The sequence below is a fragment of the Leuresthes tenuis genome, unplaced genomic scaffold (assembly GCF_036924035.1).
Source record: "Leuresthes tenuis unplaced genomic scaffold, fLeuTen1.0.hap1 SCAF_11, whole genome shotgun sequence".
Lineage (NCBI taxonomy): Eukaryota > Metazoa > Chordata > Actinopteri > Atheriniformes > Atherinopsidae > Leuresthes > Leuresthes tenuis.
In genome coordinates this window covers 24,087,129-24,105,030 of record NW_027325365.1, presented here as the reverse complement: position 1 = coordinate 24,105,030, position 17,902 = coordinate 24,087,129, and the positions used below count along the sequence as shown (strand labels likewise).

At 40.1% G+C, this 17,902-nt stretch overlaps 1 protein-coding gene across 3 annotated transcripts in view; it reads left to right on the top strand.

Moving 5' to 3' along the window:
* aff2 (AF4/FMR2 family, member 2) overlaps nt 1–17,902 on the top strand; it is a 179,445-nt gene that overhangs the window by 89,033 nt on the left and 72,510 nt on the right. For all 3 annotated transcript variants that reach the window (XM_072396214.1, XM_072396213.1, XM_072396212.1), the window contains exons 5-8: nt 1,974–2,018; nt 7,579–7,665; nt 10,383–10,419; nt 13,365–13,425. In XM_072396214.1, coding sequence (XP_072252315.1) covers nt 1,974–2,018; nt 7,579–7,665; nt 10,383–10,419; nt 13,365–13,425 — 230 coding nt within the window. The remainder of the gene's footprint in view (nt 1–1,973; nt 2,019–7,578; nt 7,666–10,382; nt 10,420–13,364; nt 13,426–17,902) is intronic.

Genomic DNA, 17,902 nt, shown 5'->3' with positions numbered 1-17,902 from the left:
AAGAAACTAGAAATGAATCTAATCAGAATTGGAAGGTCAAGTTGTGCAAAAAGAAAAAAAATTTGGAATCTGCCAATGAAATTGCAAAAGGTGAACCTAGATTTTTCTTTTATTATATCAAAATCACATTTGATTTGGATATGTCCACAGCATAGTTGAGTGAATGGAAAACGACACACACAGACCAGAAAAAAGAGCCTAAAGCAGCAACTGTTACCAGCGAGCACAACCACACAATGTTCCAAAAGATTAACTGCTATGTTCACATGTTCGCCATCTTCTGGAGCTCTGACCAGGGAGCTGGCTGGAAAATCTCTTTTCGCAGGACGCTCCTTTCGAACGTCTCTGGAAAGTTTCAGGGCTGCAGTACATGTGGTGCAGTTGTACCATTATGACAGCATAAAGCATATACCTTCCTCTGGATTCACTGCGCTGTACACAATTTTAAAATGGGTATTAATGCACAAGTTGCAGAGTAATCTGTTTTTCAAAGCAGAGCTTTATATCACAGGTCTATGGGAAAACAAGTATTGTAAAACAGTCTGTGAATGCATGTATGCGTTTACAGCTCAGAGTCTTTTGACTCCCGACTTTAGCATTTAAACTTGGTGATTGGACTCCCCGCTTCCTCGGAGCACATGTGGAAGTGTCCTCGGGCAAGATGCTGAACTCCCACGTTCATCGGTGTATGATTGTTTGATAGAGTGAAAAAGCACTGTGACATTGTGTAGCCAAATACCAAAACTGAAATTAGTTTAACAGTAAGAAATGTGGCTCCAAAGAGGAGTTTTGATGCTGAAGAGATAACAGATGAAATCGTTTAAGTACCTGACAGATCACAGCCTTATGATTATGAGACTGACAGGGGTCAAAGAGACAAGAGAAGATCAAGGATCAGGAAAAATAATGGCCATCATGGAGACATTCATTTGTGCTGTGAGGACAACCTGCCAGCACATATCAGAGTATAATAAAACCAGACCTGGTTGTTTACTCCTGGAGTATTAAAAACAAAACAGGACCCTGTGCCCAGTGATCAGCTGGTGAGTTATTACACCAAAATATTGCACTCTGTAGAACAAAGCTAAGCTGTGTGTTATGGTACCTGCCAGAGAGGGTGGGAGGGGAATTTAAAAAAAAAAAGATTATTAAACTGGAAAATACATTTAGTGTGCAGCTCCCATCTTTGTCAGGCTGTACCTCACTCCACAACTGTCCCGTGAGTTTGTACACCGATGACCAGGCACACAAAGGGGGGTCCTATCGCCTGAAAGGAGCACCAAAAAAGAAAAGAAAAGAAAATGAAACACATTTAGGAGCTACTGGCATTTTTTCTTTGACTCCGAAAATACATTAAGTTGATTGGTAACTTTCCTTCTGTGTGTACTTTATAAGTAAGACGATCTGTAATTTCCACTTTAAACTTTGCCAGCAGGGAGGAGCCATCGGCCACAACTTTTGATGATGATATATACACTGAGATAGAGGAGGACGCTTTGTGGCAATACAATGATAACAATCGTGGACAAGTGTTGAGAGAGAGGAACAAAAACATATTCACATGTAAGATTTTTAGATTGAAGTTGTTTTCCCTTAGAAAAGTGTCCCCGTGATTATTTCAGGGTGCATTTTTACTGGTTTGGGTTTGAACTATTTTAGATTCTTTTGGGCAGTTTAATCTTGAAGAATGCATCATGTTTCATCATCTAATCGTACACGGTCCAGTGCACTGCAGTACAAGAAGTTTGTTTTATATCTGCAAAATGATTCCAAAAACTACGAAGAGTCCATTTCCCACAACAACTGATGTTAACTCCACATGTGGCGTCAGAGTCAACGCTTATTAATGACTGTGGTGGGGAGCTCTTGCGTTGTTGTTGTTACTTATGAAACTCTGTTCCTGCTGTTTCTCATGTAATATATGGCTGCTATAAATAGTCAGTGTCTCTGTCTGTCTCCATTGTTTTCTCCAGGTCAGCCTACCAAACGACTCCAGCTGTGTTGAAGAGATTTTGCGGGTATGTTGCCTGGGTACTCGCACACACACACACACACACACACACACACCACACACAGTAATTGCACTGATTATCAGCTGTTTTCTCTTTGCTCTTGAAGGCTTTGGTCCCTCTCCAGAGAATCTGATTGGATGAGGGAAGGACAAGAGGGAGAGAAAGAATGAGAAACAGAAGGACTGTAATGCTAAGGGAGAGGAAAATAAGGAGATCTGTTGGCTCAGGACAATGATTATACCATTTTTTTTCTTTTGTTATTGTTGGATGACATCATGTAGAAATCGTTTCCACACTCCTCTTCTCTCCTTTCTTTTCCTTCTCGATCTGCATGTCATCAAAATCCCATAGAGCAACACGTTTTTTTCCACAATATCCCGCCTTTTCCTCTCCTCTCCTCCTGTTTTGTTGTAGTGCTCCTTCAGACTGATGTCAGAACAGAATTGTTCCCCATTAATCTTCCATCCTCTGTCAGAGAACTTGCAACTATAGAGACAAGGACCTTCTTTGACTATTTATGTCAACTTCCTTCTTTGGGCTTCCTCTCCTTTGTGGAAACCTGCACCGTCCAATCTCTCTCCCTGTCTGTCTCCGTCTCTTCATTCTTTTCTGCCTTCTGTCATTCGGCTCTCTTTTTTTTTCACAAATCAATATGCTGGTCAACAGGCCGTGTGACAGATAGTCTGCTGTGAGCTGCATGAAAAGCCTTTGTCAATAGTATTGGTGCTCTATTGAATTCAGTCTGTGGTTTTTAGCTGTGTCAAGAGAAAAGAGTTCAGAATGTGAGGTGGGTGAACTGAAGCGGAGACTCGCAGCCCATTTTTCTCTTTCTGTGCCAGCACAGCTACAAGTCAGTTGTCACAGAAACACAATTTTTTTGAATGGTTTTCTTTTACAATTCAGGGTAACAGTGTGTATTAGAGATATGTTTCACAGGATCAAAGTAAAACCTTGCACTAACTTACAGTTTTAGGGCCATTTGGATCCCCTCATTGCCCTTCTCAGGCATGTAAGCTGAAACAATAATGACTTAGTTTACTGAGGATAACGTGTCATGTTGTCATAACTGTTTATACTAACCTGACAAGTGTGCTGTGGTTGTATAAAACATACTGCTGATGGATGGGAGAAGTGGAAGATATTGCTTTTACCCATTTTCAAGGCTTAAAGTGCAACTTAAAGGTCAGCAACCCCACATGACTTAAAGTGTAGGAACCGTATCAAGAAGTAAGTTTTTTTAAATTAATGTCTACATATGGGCTACAATGATAATGACATTTTTGGAACCAAAGTACTGCTCACCTTGAACAAAGCACAGCTCGCAGCAATGTAGCCTGAGTGTGAGAAGCCAAGCTTGGACGAGGTTATTAAGAACAAAGTTAATAAGAAACATGGATCCACTAAGAAGTGTTGGCCTTGAAGAGGTAAAAAATGTAAACGCACAGACACAAAACAGACAGCAGCCTTTTTCTTTTGAACCTGATAGGCGTCAAAGAGGCCAGGAAAGAGCAAGGATGAAAAGACTATCGGAGAGAATTTAATTTGAGGTGTGAGAGGAAAGCGTGGAGAGCCGCGCACACTGCCGTTACTGGCCTGAGCTGACGTTTGCTAACCAAGTTTTTACTGGACTGTAAAGTTTGCCCTCGTGTATCGGGGTGTATTACAGTAGAGGGGTGTCATTTCTACTTGAGTTATTAGCTACATGACATAATATCCCGATAACAAGTAAGAGCAGGAGAGGGCAGGGAAATCACGGGAGACAGCGAAGACAAACTATTAGATTAACAAACAAAGCTTACGGTCTGGAGTTCCCAGCAGTGTAGGACTTTCTCTCCGCTCTCACTGTCAGTACCTTGTTGTCGTAAGGATGAGGAGACATAGAGTAGAAGCAGCTGCACGGAGTAAAACAATATTAATCTCACATGATTCTGGCTTCAACATTCCATCTGAAACTCCATAAAACCTTGAGGTTTATTATTCTTCGGTCTTAAATGAGCACCGGACACAGTAGCCTTTGCGTCAGTGAAGTCCTGCCTTTACTTGCACTAAGTGCAGGAAAGCTGAAAGACTACCTCTGAACTATATGATACTAAATACTCATCTGGGTCCATCGGTGCCATTTTGAAAGCGACATGTAAATATTGTAGTTCTGTTGTGTCCGAAGCGGTTGGCCGTCAGTGAGAGACTTCTGAGCCTACGGGGCGGCTGCCCTCACGGTCTGCCTTCAGCTGTATCACTCAGTGTAACTAAACCAATATGTACATTGGCTGGTTACAAAGCAAAGACGTTGGTGTAAAATGTAGCTGTAAATCTTCCAAAAAAAGAAAAAAGGCTTTTGAGATAACAGGAATGCAAGCAAGATGCATTTATTACAACAGGGTAAAATCCACAGGCCAACAAATGCATTGAGTCAACACTGATAAACATGGCTTGGTTTTCCTGGAGCTTGTCCTGATATTCTGTCAGGGGGGTCGTGGATATTCTTTAAGCCCTTCCCTCTTTTTTTCAGTAACTTCTTTAAAGCAGAAGTGACTGCTCGCGTTATCCTGTTCTACGCGGTAATGTAACAACATTGTATCATTTTTCCATAAAGTTACCGCATCGTGTTTCCTCCTCTGAACTTACTCTGCTCGTTCTGTCACACGCTCCACAACTTCTGTCTGAGGCATTACTTATGAGGCTGCGCCTTTTCTGTCAGGTGGATTAGCTCAAACTAACTCTGGCGTGCCATATTGCACTCCTGATTGCACATATGGTTGCCTGTTTTCATTTTGCATCAGTGGATACACATTAAATATCTGCACATATTAATACATATCAGGTATTCTTGAATACATACTGAATACAGAGGGAATGCATCAATATTCCAGGTGCAGAGTCACACACCTCACCTTCTCTTATTGCTCTGAACATGGAGGGAATGTTTCAGTCTATTACTGTTTGTCTTCACCTGCCTCTGTTAATCATCCGTAGTCACAACTTTTAAGATAAGGTGACCATGGTGCTGATTTAGACATGAAACTAACATGTTCAGCTGCTGTCAGATACTGTCAGGGGGGGTACATTTTCATTTTTTGGGTTTGTGTTAAGATGTACTAAATGGCAGATTCTGCATGACTAACAGATGATAAGTGGAAAATCACAGTGACAGTGTCACTCATAATGTTACGCTCTCATATTCATGTACTGGCTGTAATGTGGCATTTATAGACATGTGTGTTCAGGCATAATCAAAGGTCCCGTCTGTCAGAGCATGGGAAACTCTTCTTGGAGGGACAGGGTGATGTCAGAGAGCAGTTGCCTAGCAATGATTCATATGTTTCAGAGCAACGCAGCACGACTGCAGAGAGGGAAAACGCACACATGTGCTCGAACATTCTGTAAGGTTCAACTTACCTATTCATGCACCCCCAGACACACACACATTTCCAACACAAATGCAAAAATGCGTCATTGAATCAATATGAGTCATCCACTCCAGAGGGGGTGAAGAGTTGCATGACTGGAAATTCAGTCTCTTTGGCCTAGTGACCGGCTGTATGGCAGTGACTGTGAATGTGTGTGTGTTAACACCAAAGGCTGATGTTGGCTAATGTTGGAGTTTTGCTGCACGTAAACAACTTAAGACTGAAATACACTATACTGCCAAAAGTATTCACTCACCCATCCAAATAATTTAATTCAGGTGTTCCAATTATCAGCACCTAGACAAACATTTGTAAAAGAATGGGTCATGTCAGGATCTCAGTGAATTTCAGCATGGTACGGTGATAGGATACCACCTGTGCAACAAGTCCACTCATGAAACTTCCTGTCTACTAAATATTCCACTGTCAACTGTCAGTGGTATTATAACAAAGTGGAAGCAATTGGGAATGACAGCAACTCAGCCACGAAGAGGTCGGCCACGTAAAATGACAGCGGATGCTGAGGTGCATAGTGTCCAGAAGTTGCCAACTTTCTGCAGAGTCAATCGCTACAGACCTCCAAACTTCATGTGGCCTTCAGATTAATTCAAGAACAGTGCATAGAGAGCTTCATGGAATGGGTTTCCATGGCCGAGCAGCTGCATCCAAGCCATACATCACCAAGTGCAATGCAAAGCGCCAGATTCAGCGGTGTAAAGCACGCCGCCAGTGGACTCTGGAGCAGTGGAGACGTGTTCTCTGGAGTGACGAATCACACTTCTCCATCTGACAATCTGATGAGGAGTCTGAGTTTGGTGGTTGCCAGGAGTACTTGTCTGACTGCATTGTGCCAAGTATGAAGTTTGGTGGAGGGGGATTATGGTGTGGGGTTGTTTTTCAGGAGCTGGGCTTGGCCCCTTAGTTCCAGTGAAAGGAACTGTGAATGTTTCAGAATACCAAGAGATTCTGGACAATTTCATGCTCCCACCTTTGTGGAAACAGTTTTGGGATGGCCCCTTCCTGTTCCAACATGACTGTGCACCAGTGCACAAAGGAAGGTCCATAAAGACATAGATGAGCGAGTTTGGTGAGGAAGAACTTGACTGGCCTGCACAGAGTCCTGACCTCAGCCCAATAGAACACCTTTGAAATGAATTAGCGACTGCAAGCCAGGCCTTCTGTCCAACATCAGTGTCTGACCTCACAAATGCACTTCTGGAATAATGGTTAAAAATTGCCATAAACACACTAAACCTTGTGGAAATCTTGCCTAGAAGAGTTGAAGCTGTTATAGCTGCAAAGGCCGGCGTCATATTAAACCCTATGGATTAAGAATGGGATGTCACTTAAGTTCATATGCGTGTAAAGGCAGATGAGTGAATTCTTTTTGCAGTATAGTGTACAACTTACAAATAATTCAGCTCTCAAGTGATGGCTATTTATAAAAGTATGTGTGTGTCTGCAAAAGAAAAAAAAGTGCTAATGTTCTTAACTACCTACTGATCTTTTTTATAAACACTTCTCTTTGTGAGATTTCCAAATATGTCCACCCCCTTTTTGACCATTTGTGAGAAAGGGACAACCCTAAACAAAAACTAATTCTACATGCTACAACCCACCACACGTATCTTTTTCTTGTTAACTAATCTGAGGCTTCTGGATATTGAGGCTGGGATTGAACTGAGAAGACTGTGTGATTAAAATAATTGAGAGGGGAGCCTGCCGCTGCTGTGCTGCTGAGTTTTTATGCAGCAAACTGGAGTCAGCTTTTTTTTTTTTTTTGTAATTTACACAGTTCTGCACTTAACTCACCCTCAGCACACCGATCCCCAGTGTGCCACACGCTCTCCGTGCACCTCTCGGTTTATACTATAAGTTGTATTAAAGCCTGCTCCGATGGGGATGGCAGGGCACAACCTTGATTGAATGCTGACTCCACTCCTCTGCTCCGACGATGTTGGAGAAGCAATCCCTTTCCTCCAATTAACTAAACTTTTGCCATTATTGTTATTCATCAGATAGATGCAGCATAAGAGGTAACTTTCCTTTAGTCTGAGTTATCCACTTTATTTAGCCATTATGGCAGAAATGCTAACATTAAACTGCTTTGCGGAAATCTTTCATAACAATATAATAAAGATATATGTTTATGTGTTCAGGAGATGACCCATTCTTGGCCTCCTCCACTCACAGCCATACACACTCCTGGGAAAGCTGATCAGACCAAGTTCCCCATCCCCAGCAAGGTATGTGCACACTTTCACTATCTCACTCTGAGCACCTTGAGTCATCGTTGTAAAAGCTTAGTATCTGCTCACATTAAGCGTTATTAATGCACATTCTTTATGGGATTACAAACCGGTTGCGTGTGCTGTCATGAACAGCTGAAAACTTACCACTTGCACACAGACACATATTGGTGACTAATAAAAAGCCAAGTGTAGAAACTTTTCCGTCCCCTCATTAGATCTGATTTTTTAATCAGATCTAATGCCACATACAGTTAGAGCTACCTCAGTCTGTGCAACGTACTAATATTCATAACTGTAAGTGGCTCATTGCGAAGGGACACACTTGTGCGAATGACTTGGCCTTCAAAGGTCCCCACAGTGTTTTAATGTTGGTTTACAACTTGTTGTTAATCGAAAACTTTAATATTTCTATTTCTTTAATCACTATCAACAGTTTTGTTAAGGCCTGAAAGATACCAAAAAGTGGCCCAGGAAAATGAATATTCTCAGATCATTAAAACAGATTAATGAGTAGGGATGTACAGATTTTTTATTTTTTTTGTCCCCAATACCGATACCAGTCATTTTAGAGTTGAGTATACTGAGTTTTAATCCAATACTTATATTTTCCTACAGCACCCAATTGTAAACTACACACCTCAGTTATTCTGCAGTGCAGTAAGGAAAGAACATTTGTTCATGCTGTACCTTCAGCAGGGCTTATCGTGGCTCCCAAAGCTCCAAAAGATGACGAAGCACCAAATTTTCAACCACAGCAATTGGCTAGTCGTCCAAAGAGATGAAGTTTCCTCCAGTGTGTGCAGATTCAACTCAGACTGAGTGAACTCCTTGTATTCAGCCACATGTTTAAACTTTAGATGACTCGACAAACTGGTATTATTGAATTTAGGTCTTGTACTGCCGCCCCACGAAATGCTCAAACTGCAGACGTTGTAAGAGCCTCTCGGGCTGCTCTCATTTCCCAGTTTAAAGTACTTCCTCACAGCAGACATGTTATGGGGGTCTCACAACAAGGCTTTAAAGCAGCGGTATTACAATGCGGCAGCTGAGCAGTAGCCTCCATCAGTTAAAAAGGTCTTGATCAGGACCTCGATCTGAGCTTCTGATCAGATCGGGACATCCCTACTAATACGATCATTCTTGGAAGAGTTTGCATGCACAGCAATAATGGATTGTTAAGGGCTAAATAATCAATATTTACAGCTTAAACAGATTGAAAATTTGCAGTTGCAGTCCATATGTTAAGCCACTCTATCCATGGCAACATTATACAGCAAGTTCATGTTCACTGCTTAAATAGCCTTTAGGACAGACAAGTAAAACAGGCCATAAGGCCTTCAGTGTGTTCAACATCTAATCTAGTTTCATAATTACACTGCATAACTGAGATAAGGTCTTTTCTTGTAATTATTTAATCTTCTTTAATATAATGCGCTTCTGTCACGTTGCTGATATGATTAACAAAGGGAAAAATGCTAACAGGCTTCCCAGCTGCCAGTTAATAAACATGGTGGCTCAGCCAATAATAGAACAAGAAGTCTGGATACTCAAAAGACTCATTTTTTGTACCATTAACTCATCATGGTCTTGTCCGTTTTGTTGTGAACAGTTAATGCTCTGACAGAAGGGTTTAAAAAAGTGTGGCGCAGCACAGAAAATAAACAGAATGAGAAAATTCGACATGGCTGCCAATGCTAGTTATGGGATTGGGAGCATAAAATGTGAATATCATTATAAAGTAAAGGCTGTTGGCCTTGATCAGGAGTGGCAGACATGAACGCCTGGCCAGAAATCAAGTTGGTTTATTATCATATGCATCTCGCTTCTACATTGGGAAATTCAAAAAAACAAAAACAAAGCCTGAAGGCATATAAAAGCCCAGATGCCTGGTCCACCTCAAAGGGGGATTTGTCAGCAAAATTGAGGTGAGAAGGACACAGACAGATATTTAGGCTTGCATTCTTTGTGTCCCTTTATTGCAGTTTCTGACCATTTACCCTCCTGATTTATAATATCTAACATTTTAGTTGTGAACTTGCAGTGAAGAAACTTGGGGTACATCGACCAAGGGATATTTAAATCACACAAAAGGACGGGTATCAAAATCGCAGCTTTTCTATTACTTGGTTTCAACAAAAAGACGGCCAACGGCTAGTCCCCGTGATTACTTTTTGGAGGAGACACAGCTTGGACCAAACAGGGCATTGTGGATCTGAAACATTTATCTGACAAAATAAGGGCACATGAATGCAGCACAAGTCATATTGGTAATGGCCTAACAAACAGTCCACGGTCACTGAATCAAGTGTCTTTTTGCCTCTCTGTGGGTGTAACCGTGCACTCTCTGATGATGTCATGTGCATTCTCCCAGTCGGGAAGTGTTTGTGTCTGACTTGGTCTCTCAAAGATCAGCTCCATTGAGGCAGCCAGCCAGTGTTTAACAATACAAATACCTTGAACTAAAAAAAACTCAGAGGCGTTAAAGCTAATGGTTATTGAATCCTAGTATGTTGATGCTATTAGCTTCCAGCATCACACCGATCTGTCCTGTGAGTTTTCAAAAACAAGATGGCGCGTCAGCGCGGGAAAGTCCGACTTCTGTGTAACGGCATCATTGTACTCCTGTGATATCAATAATGAATTCTGTTGTTTTATTCATTCAACTCACTTCTCTTTCTGGTTTACTCTCTCCTTCCTCTCCCCCTCTCTAGGAGCCACAGCATGTGACCTCAGGCTACAACGCCCAGAGTAAGTTTCCCAGCGTAAACACTCACGCGCAAGCACTGTGATAATTAACACTGGAAAAGCCATAAAAGAAAGGAAAGAAAAGTAATTTGACCATGGATGTGTTGTGTTTGTTTACATGTAAAGACGTCATCACAGTGCAGACTAAATTTTAGTTAATTAGAACATTAATTAGTGCCAAGAGTTGACAAGAAGGCCCAAAGATCTGGTGTTATTATCTAAATAATGAATCCCAGCACAGATCAAACGTTAATGCCAGGTGACAACACAAACAATTAACAGCATTGGGAGTATCCAGCTCTGTGGTTGAAGTTCTAACGCTGATTAACAAATATAGGCACAATCGACTCATTTCACTAATGACCAAAGAGGTCTACCAGGAGCAGCACAAATTAGTGTAGAGTCTCAAATAAGCGGATATGTTGATAATCAGGAGGCTATAATTTACCAATGACACGGGTGCAGTTCGTTTCCTGTTACAGCGCTGGATGCATAAGCATGGACCTGCCTACCTGATCAGTATAAAAAAGTTAAAGATGTGCTCTTTGATTTAAAAGTAAAAAAAAAGTCTGCTTAGAGGATTTTCTTTTACAAATAAACTTTTGCTTTTTCGTGTCATAAGAGCTGTGAGTTTCACTACATTTGAATGTGTTAAATGTTTTTCATGGTTCAGGATTACAGCCAGCTATCACTGCAGCCTACTGTCCACCCCTGTAATTAATGTAAACAGCTATTACAGAAACTGAAGGCATGGGAATTGGAATCTGTGGGTGAGTCTCTGCTCAGGGACAGTGCTGGTGGAAATGTGGACAATCATATCCAAGCTACACAACTTTTAGCACGTCTTATACAACAAAAAAGCAAACAAATGCAAATAAAAACAACAAAACATGAAGAGCTGCAAAAAGCTTTGGTGCTCTGGCCATGTCTATTGCATGAGTCCTTTTACGTAGAGATTCTAGGTTATCTTAGATTTACTTCAGTCAGTTAGAAATACCATAACTTTGGAGTAGTTCTGTCTTCTTCTAGCATTCCAAATAAATGTGCACAAATGTAGAATCTCTTGCTTTACGGGCTCTCCTCACACAGGCATTGCATCCCACTTGTATGTCCTTCACACATCCATTTTCAAAGGCATGTAAAACACAAAATTTAAATCTGCAAACAAGTGAGAGTAAAAACATGGTCAATAAATCTGCAGGATTTGAAACTATCTTCTTCCATAATATTGCGTGGTAGCAGAGGAGCCCACGCATAAACATAAATGCACAAATGCAGCAGGGCCAGGCATCCCCTTCCCACTGTGCCTCAATGATAAATAATGCCAAAAACGATGTAACAACAAAGCAGAGTTTGAGCTAAATGTAAAGTGAAAAATCTACCCCTCAGCCTTTGATGGACGCTGCTTTTATACCCAATCCTGACACCCTCACCTGTCACCAATGGCTCTGCTGATTGTAGAATCCTCCTGAATACTTTTATCTGTTTATTCTATAAATCTCGCAGCTTTCTTTGAGCCCTTTACTAGCATTAAAATCTAAATTTCTTCATATTTTCTAAATACAAAATACATTTTTTTTCCCAATGCATTTTTAGAAAACTGTCCAACTTTTCTGGAGAAAGGGTTTGCAGTTAGCTACCTTTGAGTTGAGATTTACCTTTTTTCTCTCATTCAGCTTTAGGAACAATATCCTTAAACAAACTGAGATGATAATAGTTACAGCCTCATAAAATTAAAATAACACATAGGCTCAATGAGACCATAACATATAAGGACACCACACAATGTTTGCAAAAAGAAAAGATTATTTATTAAAAAGTTGCCACTGAAAAGGAAAAAGGGAAAAAATGTTAATGGTTAACCCATAAAGTTATGAACCAAAAAGAGATGGAGACCCCGGCCAAAAGGAACAAAAAGGGGGAAAACAGGGCCAGCCACGCAGTGGGCCGTCGCACCCTGCGTTTTCCCCACTTACTGAAAAAATATATATATATAACCTAAAACAAAAACACCGGCGGTCTCCAACTCAAACTAAAATAAGAAAAAAAACTCTGCCATCTAAAACAGATGAATAATAACAAAAAAACAAGGGTTAACTATTTACTCAAAAGAAAGCAAACCATACATGTGGCAGCTGCTCCCAGAGTGAGAGAGCCGGCGGCCTTCCTCCTCTCCCTCTTTATGCTCGACCTGATTATTAATTGTCTACTGGCCTGTGGAGGAGGAATCACAGAGGAAGGAGAGGGCGGGGAAATAGCAGCACACAAAACACTCTAGGTGTGGCATTACCTGGCCACACATAACAATAATCATGCAGCATTTGCCACAGTGGTCTAACACAACCTGAGATACCAAAGGTGCTGCTCCCTGAACATCCACACGTGTTTGTATAGCAAATTCTAACAAAGTGCCTGAGTACATTTTGGCCTATGCTACACCGTAAATGATTAATACAGTAGTTGCTTTTGAGGGTCAAGGTCAGGTCTTGAAGAGCTTCTCCAGTGTTGTTGTTCTTTGTTTGTTAAGTTAACAAAGCTGTGATATTTCCCCTCTGGCAGATTTCTCCTTTTTCTGTGAGAAAGGAAGAAAAACGACTGACCAGCATAGAAAACACAGACGAAAGATTACGTTTTAAAAGTCTGAGCAGCCATTTGGAAAAATAAAGCATCTCCTTAGATTTAAAGTTTATTGCTAAAGGGTATTTAAGTTGTGTTTTCACCAAAACTTTGGTTACCAAAGCAAAGCAAAAGCACTCACACGCAGAGCCTCATTAAATAACACTAAAGCAGTGTCATATTTTCCAGTGTGACAATGCTACAAGTCTACTATAATGTGAGCTGGCTTCTTGTCAAACACCAATCAGCCCACACACACACACACACACACAGACAAACCTTGACACATGAAAAATGAATAGAATGACTGAATGTGTTCTGTTGTGTTGCAGAGCGATGTACTGTATCAGCTAACAAGCCTGGTGCTAAACCACCAACTGCACCACAGAAGTCGTGAGTATACCTCTCTCTGACACACATACTCACAAGCACACATAAATTTATAATTTCTGACCTGCTGCTGCATTTGCCTCAAGGTAAAATTAAACTTGACTCTTGGATGGAATTCACTGGTGGTAGGAGGAAAAAAAGATTGTGTGGATCAGAGCGAGAAAGTGGAGCTCCATTAATTTAACGTGAGCCAGGAGCATATTGCAACATCTCTGGCTGCAGTCCATTCCACATCACTCACAAAGCTGTAAAGCAGGATTCATGGCAGGATGAGACTGGGAAGGCAGAAATTTTGGCTTGTAAAACTGACTCATGATCCTCTCTGATCCTGTGTTTGACCATAACAAGCTTAATGATTTTGTTTTGGAAATTGTAAACACCTTAAAGAAGAAATTGTTCAATCATAGCTTGGCAACACTCACTTGGCACTGAAGGATTTTATCCTTTTCAGAATCAAAAGCAGATAGCAAAAGCAACATGAAGATTTAAACTTGGTTGCTTTTGTTCTATAATGTATGCTGAAAAGAAGAAAAGTTAGCATGACTGTTTAACTAGCTTATAATGCATGACATCCAAAATCAAGAATCTTAAAAGCTGAGTGCAATTTTTAGGGGTCTCTGGTTATGTTTATAATGATAATAATGATAATAAGAAAAAGCATAAATGCCATACTATACTCCTATATCAGAGCAAATAGCTTTTAGAAATCCCAGCTGTTTTCAATCTAAAGTGATGTCAATGACATCAATACATCATCAAACTATCTTTTTTTAAATTAAACAATGATAAAGGTTAAATAAAAATAAAAAAGTCCAATCTGCTACACAAGACATTGTGTTTCTGTCCTTTATAAATCATTGTTTTGTCATTGGGATTAATTTTTTCAATTTGGACATGTCGCTTAAGGTTAGAAAGTTCTTTCATTTCAAAAAGATTTATTGGAAACAGGCATCAGAAGCAGCCATATCAACGCTAACATTAGTTGTTATGTGAGCTAGCTATATGGCTAACAATCATTTTTAGCTAGCAAAACTGATGCTCCCCAGCTAAGTATAAATGTTTTTTTAAAAGTTTAAAAGTTCTCCTTTTGTTTTTCAATATTTGTCTTAAATGAAAAAAGTAGCTTAACATTTAGCTAGCAAAACTATATTTTTAGCTAGCAAAACTGCTGTTCTACAGCTAAGTATGTTTTAAGGTTATTTTTTTCAGTTGAAAACAAGAAAAACAAACAATCAAAAGTAAGATGGATGAGATCAGTAAACAGCCATTCATAATAAGTTCTGAGGTTTAAAAGAGTAAGAATTAAACAGTAACTCGAGGCAAATTAGATAATGGTTGCTTTCCTTCAAATGCACTGTCATGCTTAATTTTGTTTCATCTGTGCCTGTTGTCATATTGTCCCTTAGACAATTAGTATAATTCAAAAAGGGAAGAAGATGATATGTTAGTGTGGTGCCAAAAAAATCCAAACACACTTTTAAAAAAAAGAAGGATGATTGAAAAACCCAGCTGTTTCCACTGATCACTTATCTGATCCCCTATACAAACATATTTGCTGCTTTATTTAGTTCTTGGTTAAACACAATCCTTAGCTTACTGCAGGTTTTGTGGGTTACTCTGCAGTGCTCATAATGCTCATAAATTGTTTGAAATAATGGGCCTACCTCAACTTTCTTCAGGAGTAATTTATTTTCTGAAGGTTTTCTGTGTCAATCATTTAGACAGCTCCAACAGTTATCCCCGTCCAATAGGTTCTCTGCGTCTATTCCACAATAGGAAGAAAAAAGAAAAAGCTGTGCTCTTTAATTATTCTAGAACAATTAAGATCATTTAGGGTTAAGCGTGTAGGTCTCATTAGACTATGATCCAATCACATGGTGTGCAGAAATCTGCCTGCACGGTAGTAACATGGAAGAAATGGTTAAACCTCTTCTGCAGGGAGTCAGCTTTTTAATGTTGCTGGCTCAGGAACCAAGAAACACTTCTATCTTTTTTTTTCTCTCTCTCACATAAACACAAAGGGCCATAGTGTGGAACTGGGTTTCTATGCTGGTCCACCTCCTGAAACAGCATGTTGAGTCACGGCCCTGTAATGAGGCGGACAATAGATACAACAAGCCGCTAACAATTGCAGGGTTATGGGTTAAATTCTCTGTGCTGTTCCAGGTGAAAAGACTCAGTACTTGCTCAGTATTCGCCACCAGGTGACTGGTCAGAAGAAAACCAGATGTTTCTTGTTAATGGGTTATTTTGCTGTCACTTTTATCCTGTATCTATAGGGTGTTGATTCCCCTTTGAGCTGCCTAAACTCAACACTGATACAGTGTACTATTGTTGTTGATTGGACTTTCACAAGTAACAATCTTATAATCACAGTTGTTATATATAATTATATCATTATGTCGTTTGCATGATAGTCATGATCATCTTAATTCACATGCATGACAAGACTTGTGTGAAAGTAAGAGAATTAGTATACTTCCGCACCATTTCATATGATAGACTATCTGATTGAGGTCAGGCCTTGTTAATTACGTCTCATTGTACACCTGTCTTCTGTTGTGGATGTGGTATGTCTAACCATTTTTGTTTATGAAAGCCAAAGGCATGAACATTTTCATTATAGTTTATCTTAACATTTTCCTTTATAACATTTTTAGTAGGCTCATATTGTAATAGAGACATACAAATTAGCTGAAAAAAACCCATTAAGTTGCTAATCACTATCATTATCATTGGAAACTAAAATTTCAGAATCATAACAGTTATAGCTGTTGTGAACCGTCTGTCCCTTTAGTTACTAAATGCTCAAATGCATTTCCTTGCTATTAAATGACTATCATGTTTGAATTTTGGAGATTTCTGGTACCAGGCTAGTGATACATTATCAGAATGGCTTTGATGAAAACGGCGGCTTGTTGCAGCAAACGCAAAAGGCTAGTTCAAACAGTGAAGCTCCAGCAAAGCAATCAAACAGTTGACACAGAGATGTGTAACAGGATGGGAACCAGGTGTATTATGCAAAGCATTAGTCAGTCATCGTTTTTCAATGGCAAACTAAACAAATAGGAGCTAAGTGGGGATAAATATAAAATAATTAAAATAAACACAACAGAGCATCAAGTGTCACATAATCAAAAATTCCAAGGGTCAAAAATCCAGAAGGAAACAACACAGGCAAGAGCGAGCCAGCTAGAGGCATGGACTCGCAGAGAAAACATGTGGATCGAACCTTGAGAGCTTGTCTCATTGGAACTTAGACAATCTGACAGAGAGCAACAAAAACCGAGGAGTACTGTATACAAACAGTATCTAACGACAGATTAAAACCAGGTGTGGATGGCAGGAGCAGAGCAGTTGGATAATCACCAGAACATGAAACAGGTGTGGAGCAAACACAGGAAGCAGCAGTTACAGAATAACACAAAATGTAGCAAAGTGAACAAAAAGCTAACCCAATTGTTCCCTTTCCGGGGAGAAAGCATATGCGTCCTGCTCGGGAAGAAGTCCTCTTTTATCATACTGTTCGGCTTTTTTGTTTAGCACTAAAAGGTGCTGATCAAGGACACTTTTCTCCAAACAACAAATCATGTGGATAGAAACTCTCCATCTGATCAACAGGTAAAAACAGAGGATAAACTTGCTCCATGTGTGTCCCGTAGTCAGAGCTAAACACTTCCGAGTGCCCCGGTCGCACCTTTCTGCCTGAGAAAAGCACGATGTGGACAGAGGCCCTAAAATGGAAGAAAACACATCAGTAAAAAAATAGATTAAAAAAGAATACACGACCTAGACAACAACCAGTTCCTAAAACAGAATGCAATGATATTCAATTTCTTTAGACCTTGTATTCAAGTGATAGAAAAACCCGTTGTTTTTCTTTAACACCAGCTTGTCTTGATTTTTATGCATGCTGCAGCTTGGACAGTTGCACGTTTAGCACTGTGCTGCGTGAACACGTCCTTAACCAGCACTCCGTGCGTGTTTGGGAACAACAAAGACCAGTTGATGTCGTTTCATGTCGTAGTATCTGTGGTTTGGCATTGTCAGCCTGACATAAGCAAGGCCTTCCCAGAGAAGGATTAGTAGTTAGTAGGTTAGTAAGAGTGAACTAGAGCTTAACCTCTCCATTCTTTGCTCCTTAGGACTCGCCCTCACTGGCACGCTCTTTCAATGTTCATCCATGTCACTGACTTTTGTCAATTCATCGAATTTGTTCTTTTGAACAATATTTTTACCATTACAGTTTGTTTCAACAACAAAACTACAGCTAGCCATAAGTCATTTCAAGAAAATTCAAGGCATTCGATTAAGTGTGAAGCATTGAAACATAGTTAAATGAAATAGTTGCATACATGGTTCAGTGTTTGAAGCAGGAATTGGCTCAACGTGTGTGTGTGTGTGTGTGAGCTGCCTGTTCAGACTCAGTTCAGAGTCAGCTAATGCGCATATTTAGTTTCGCAGTCTCAGGCAATGTGCT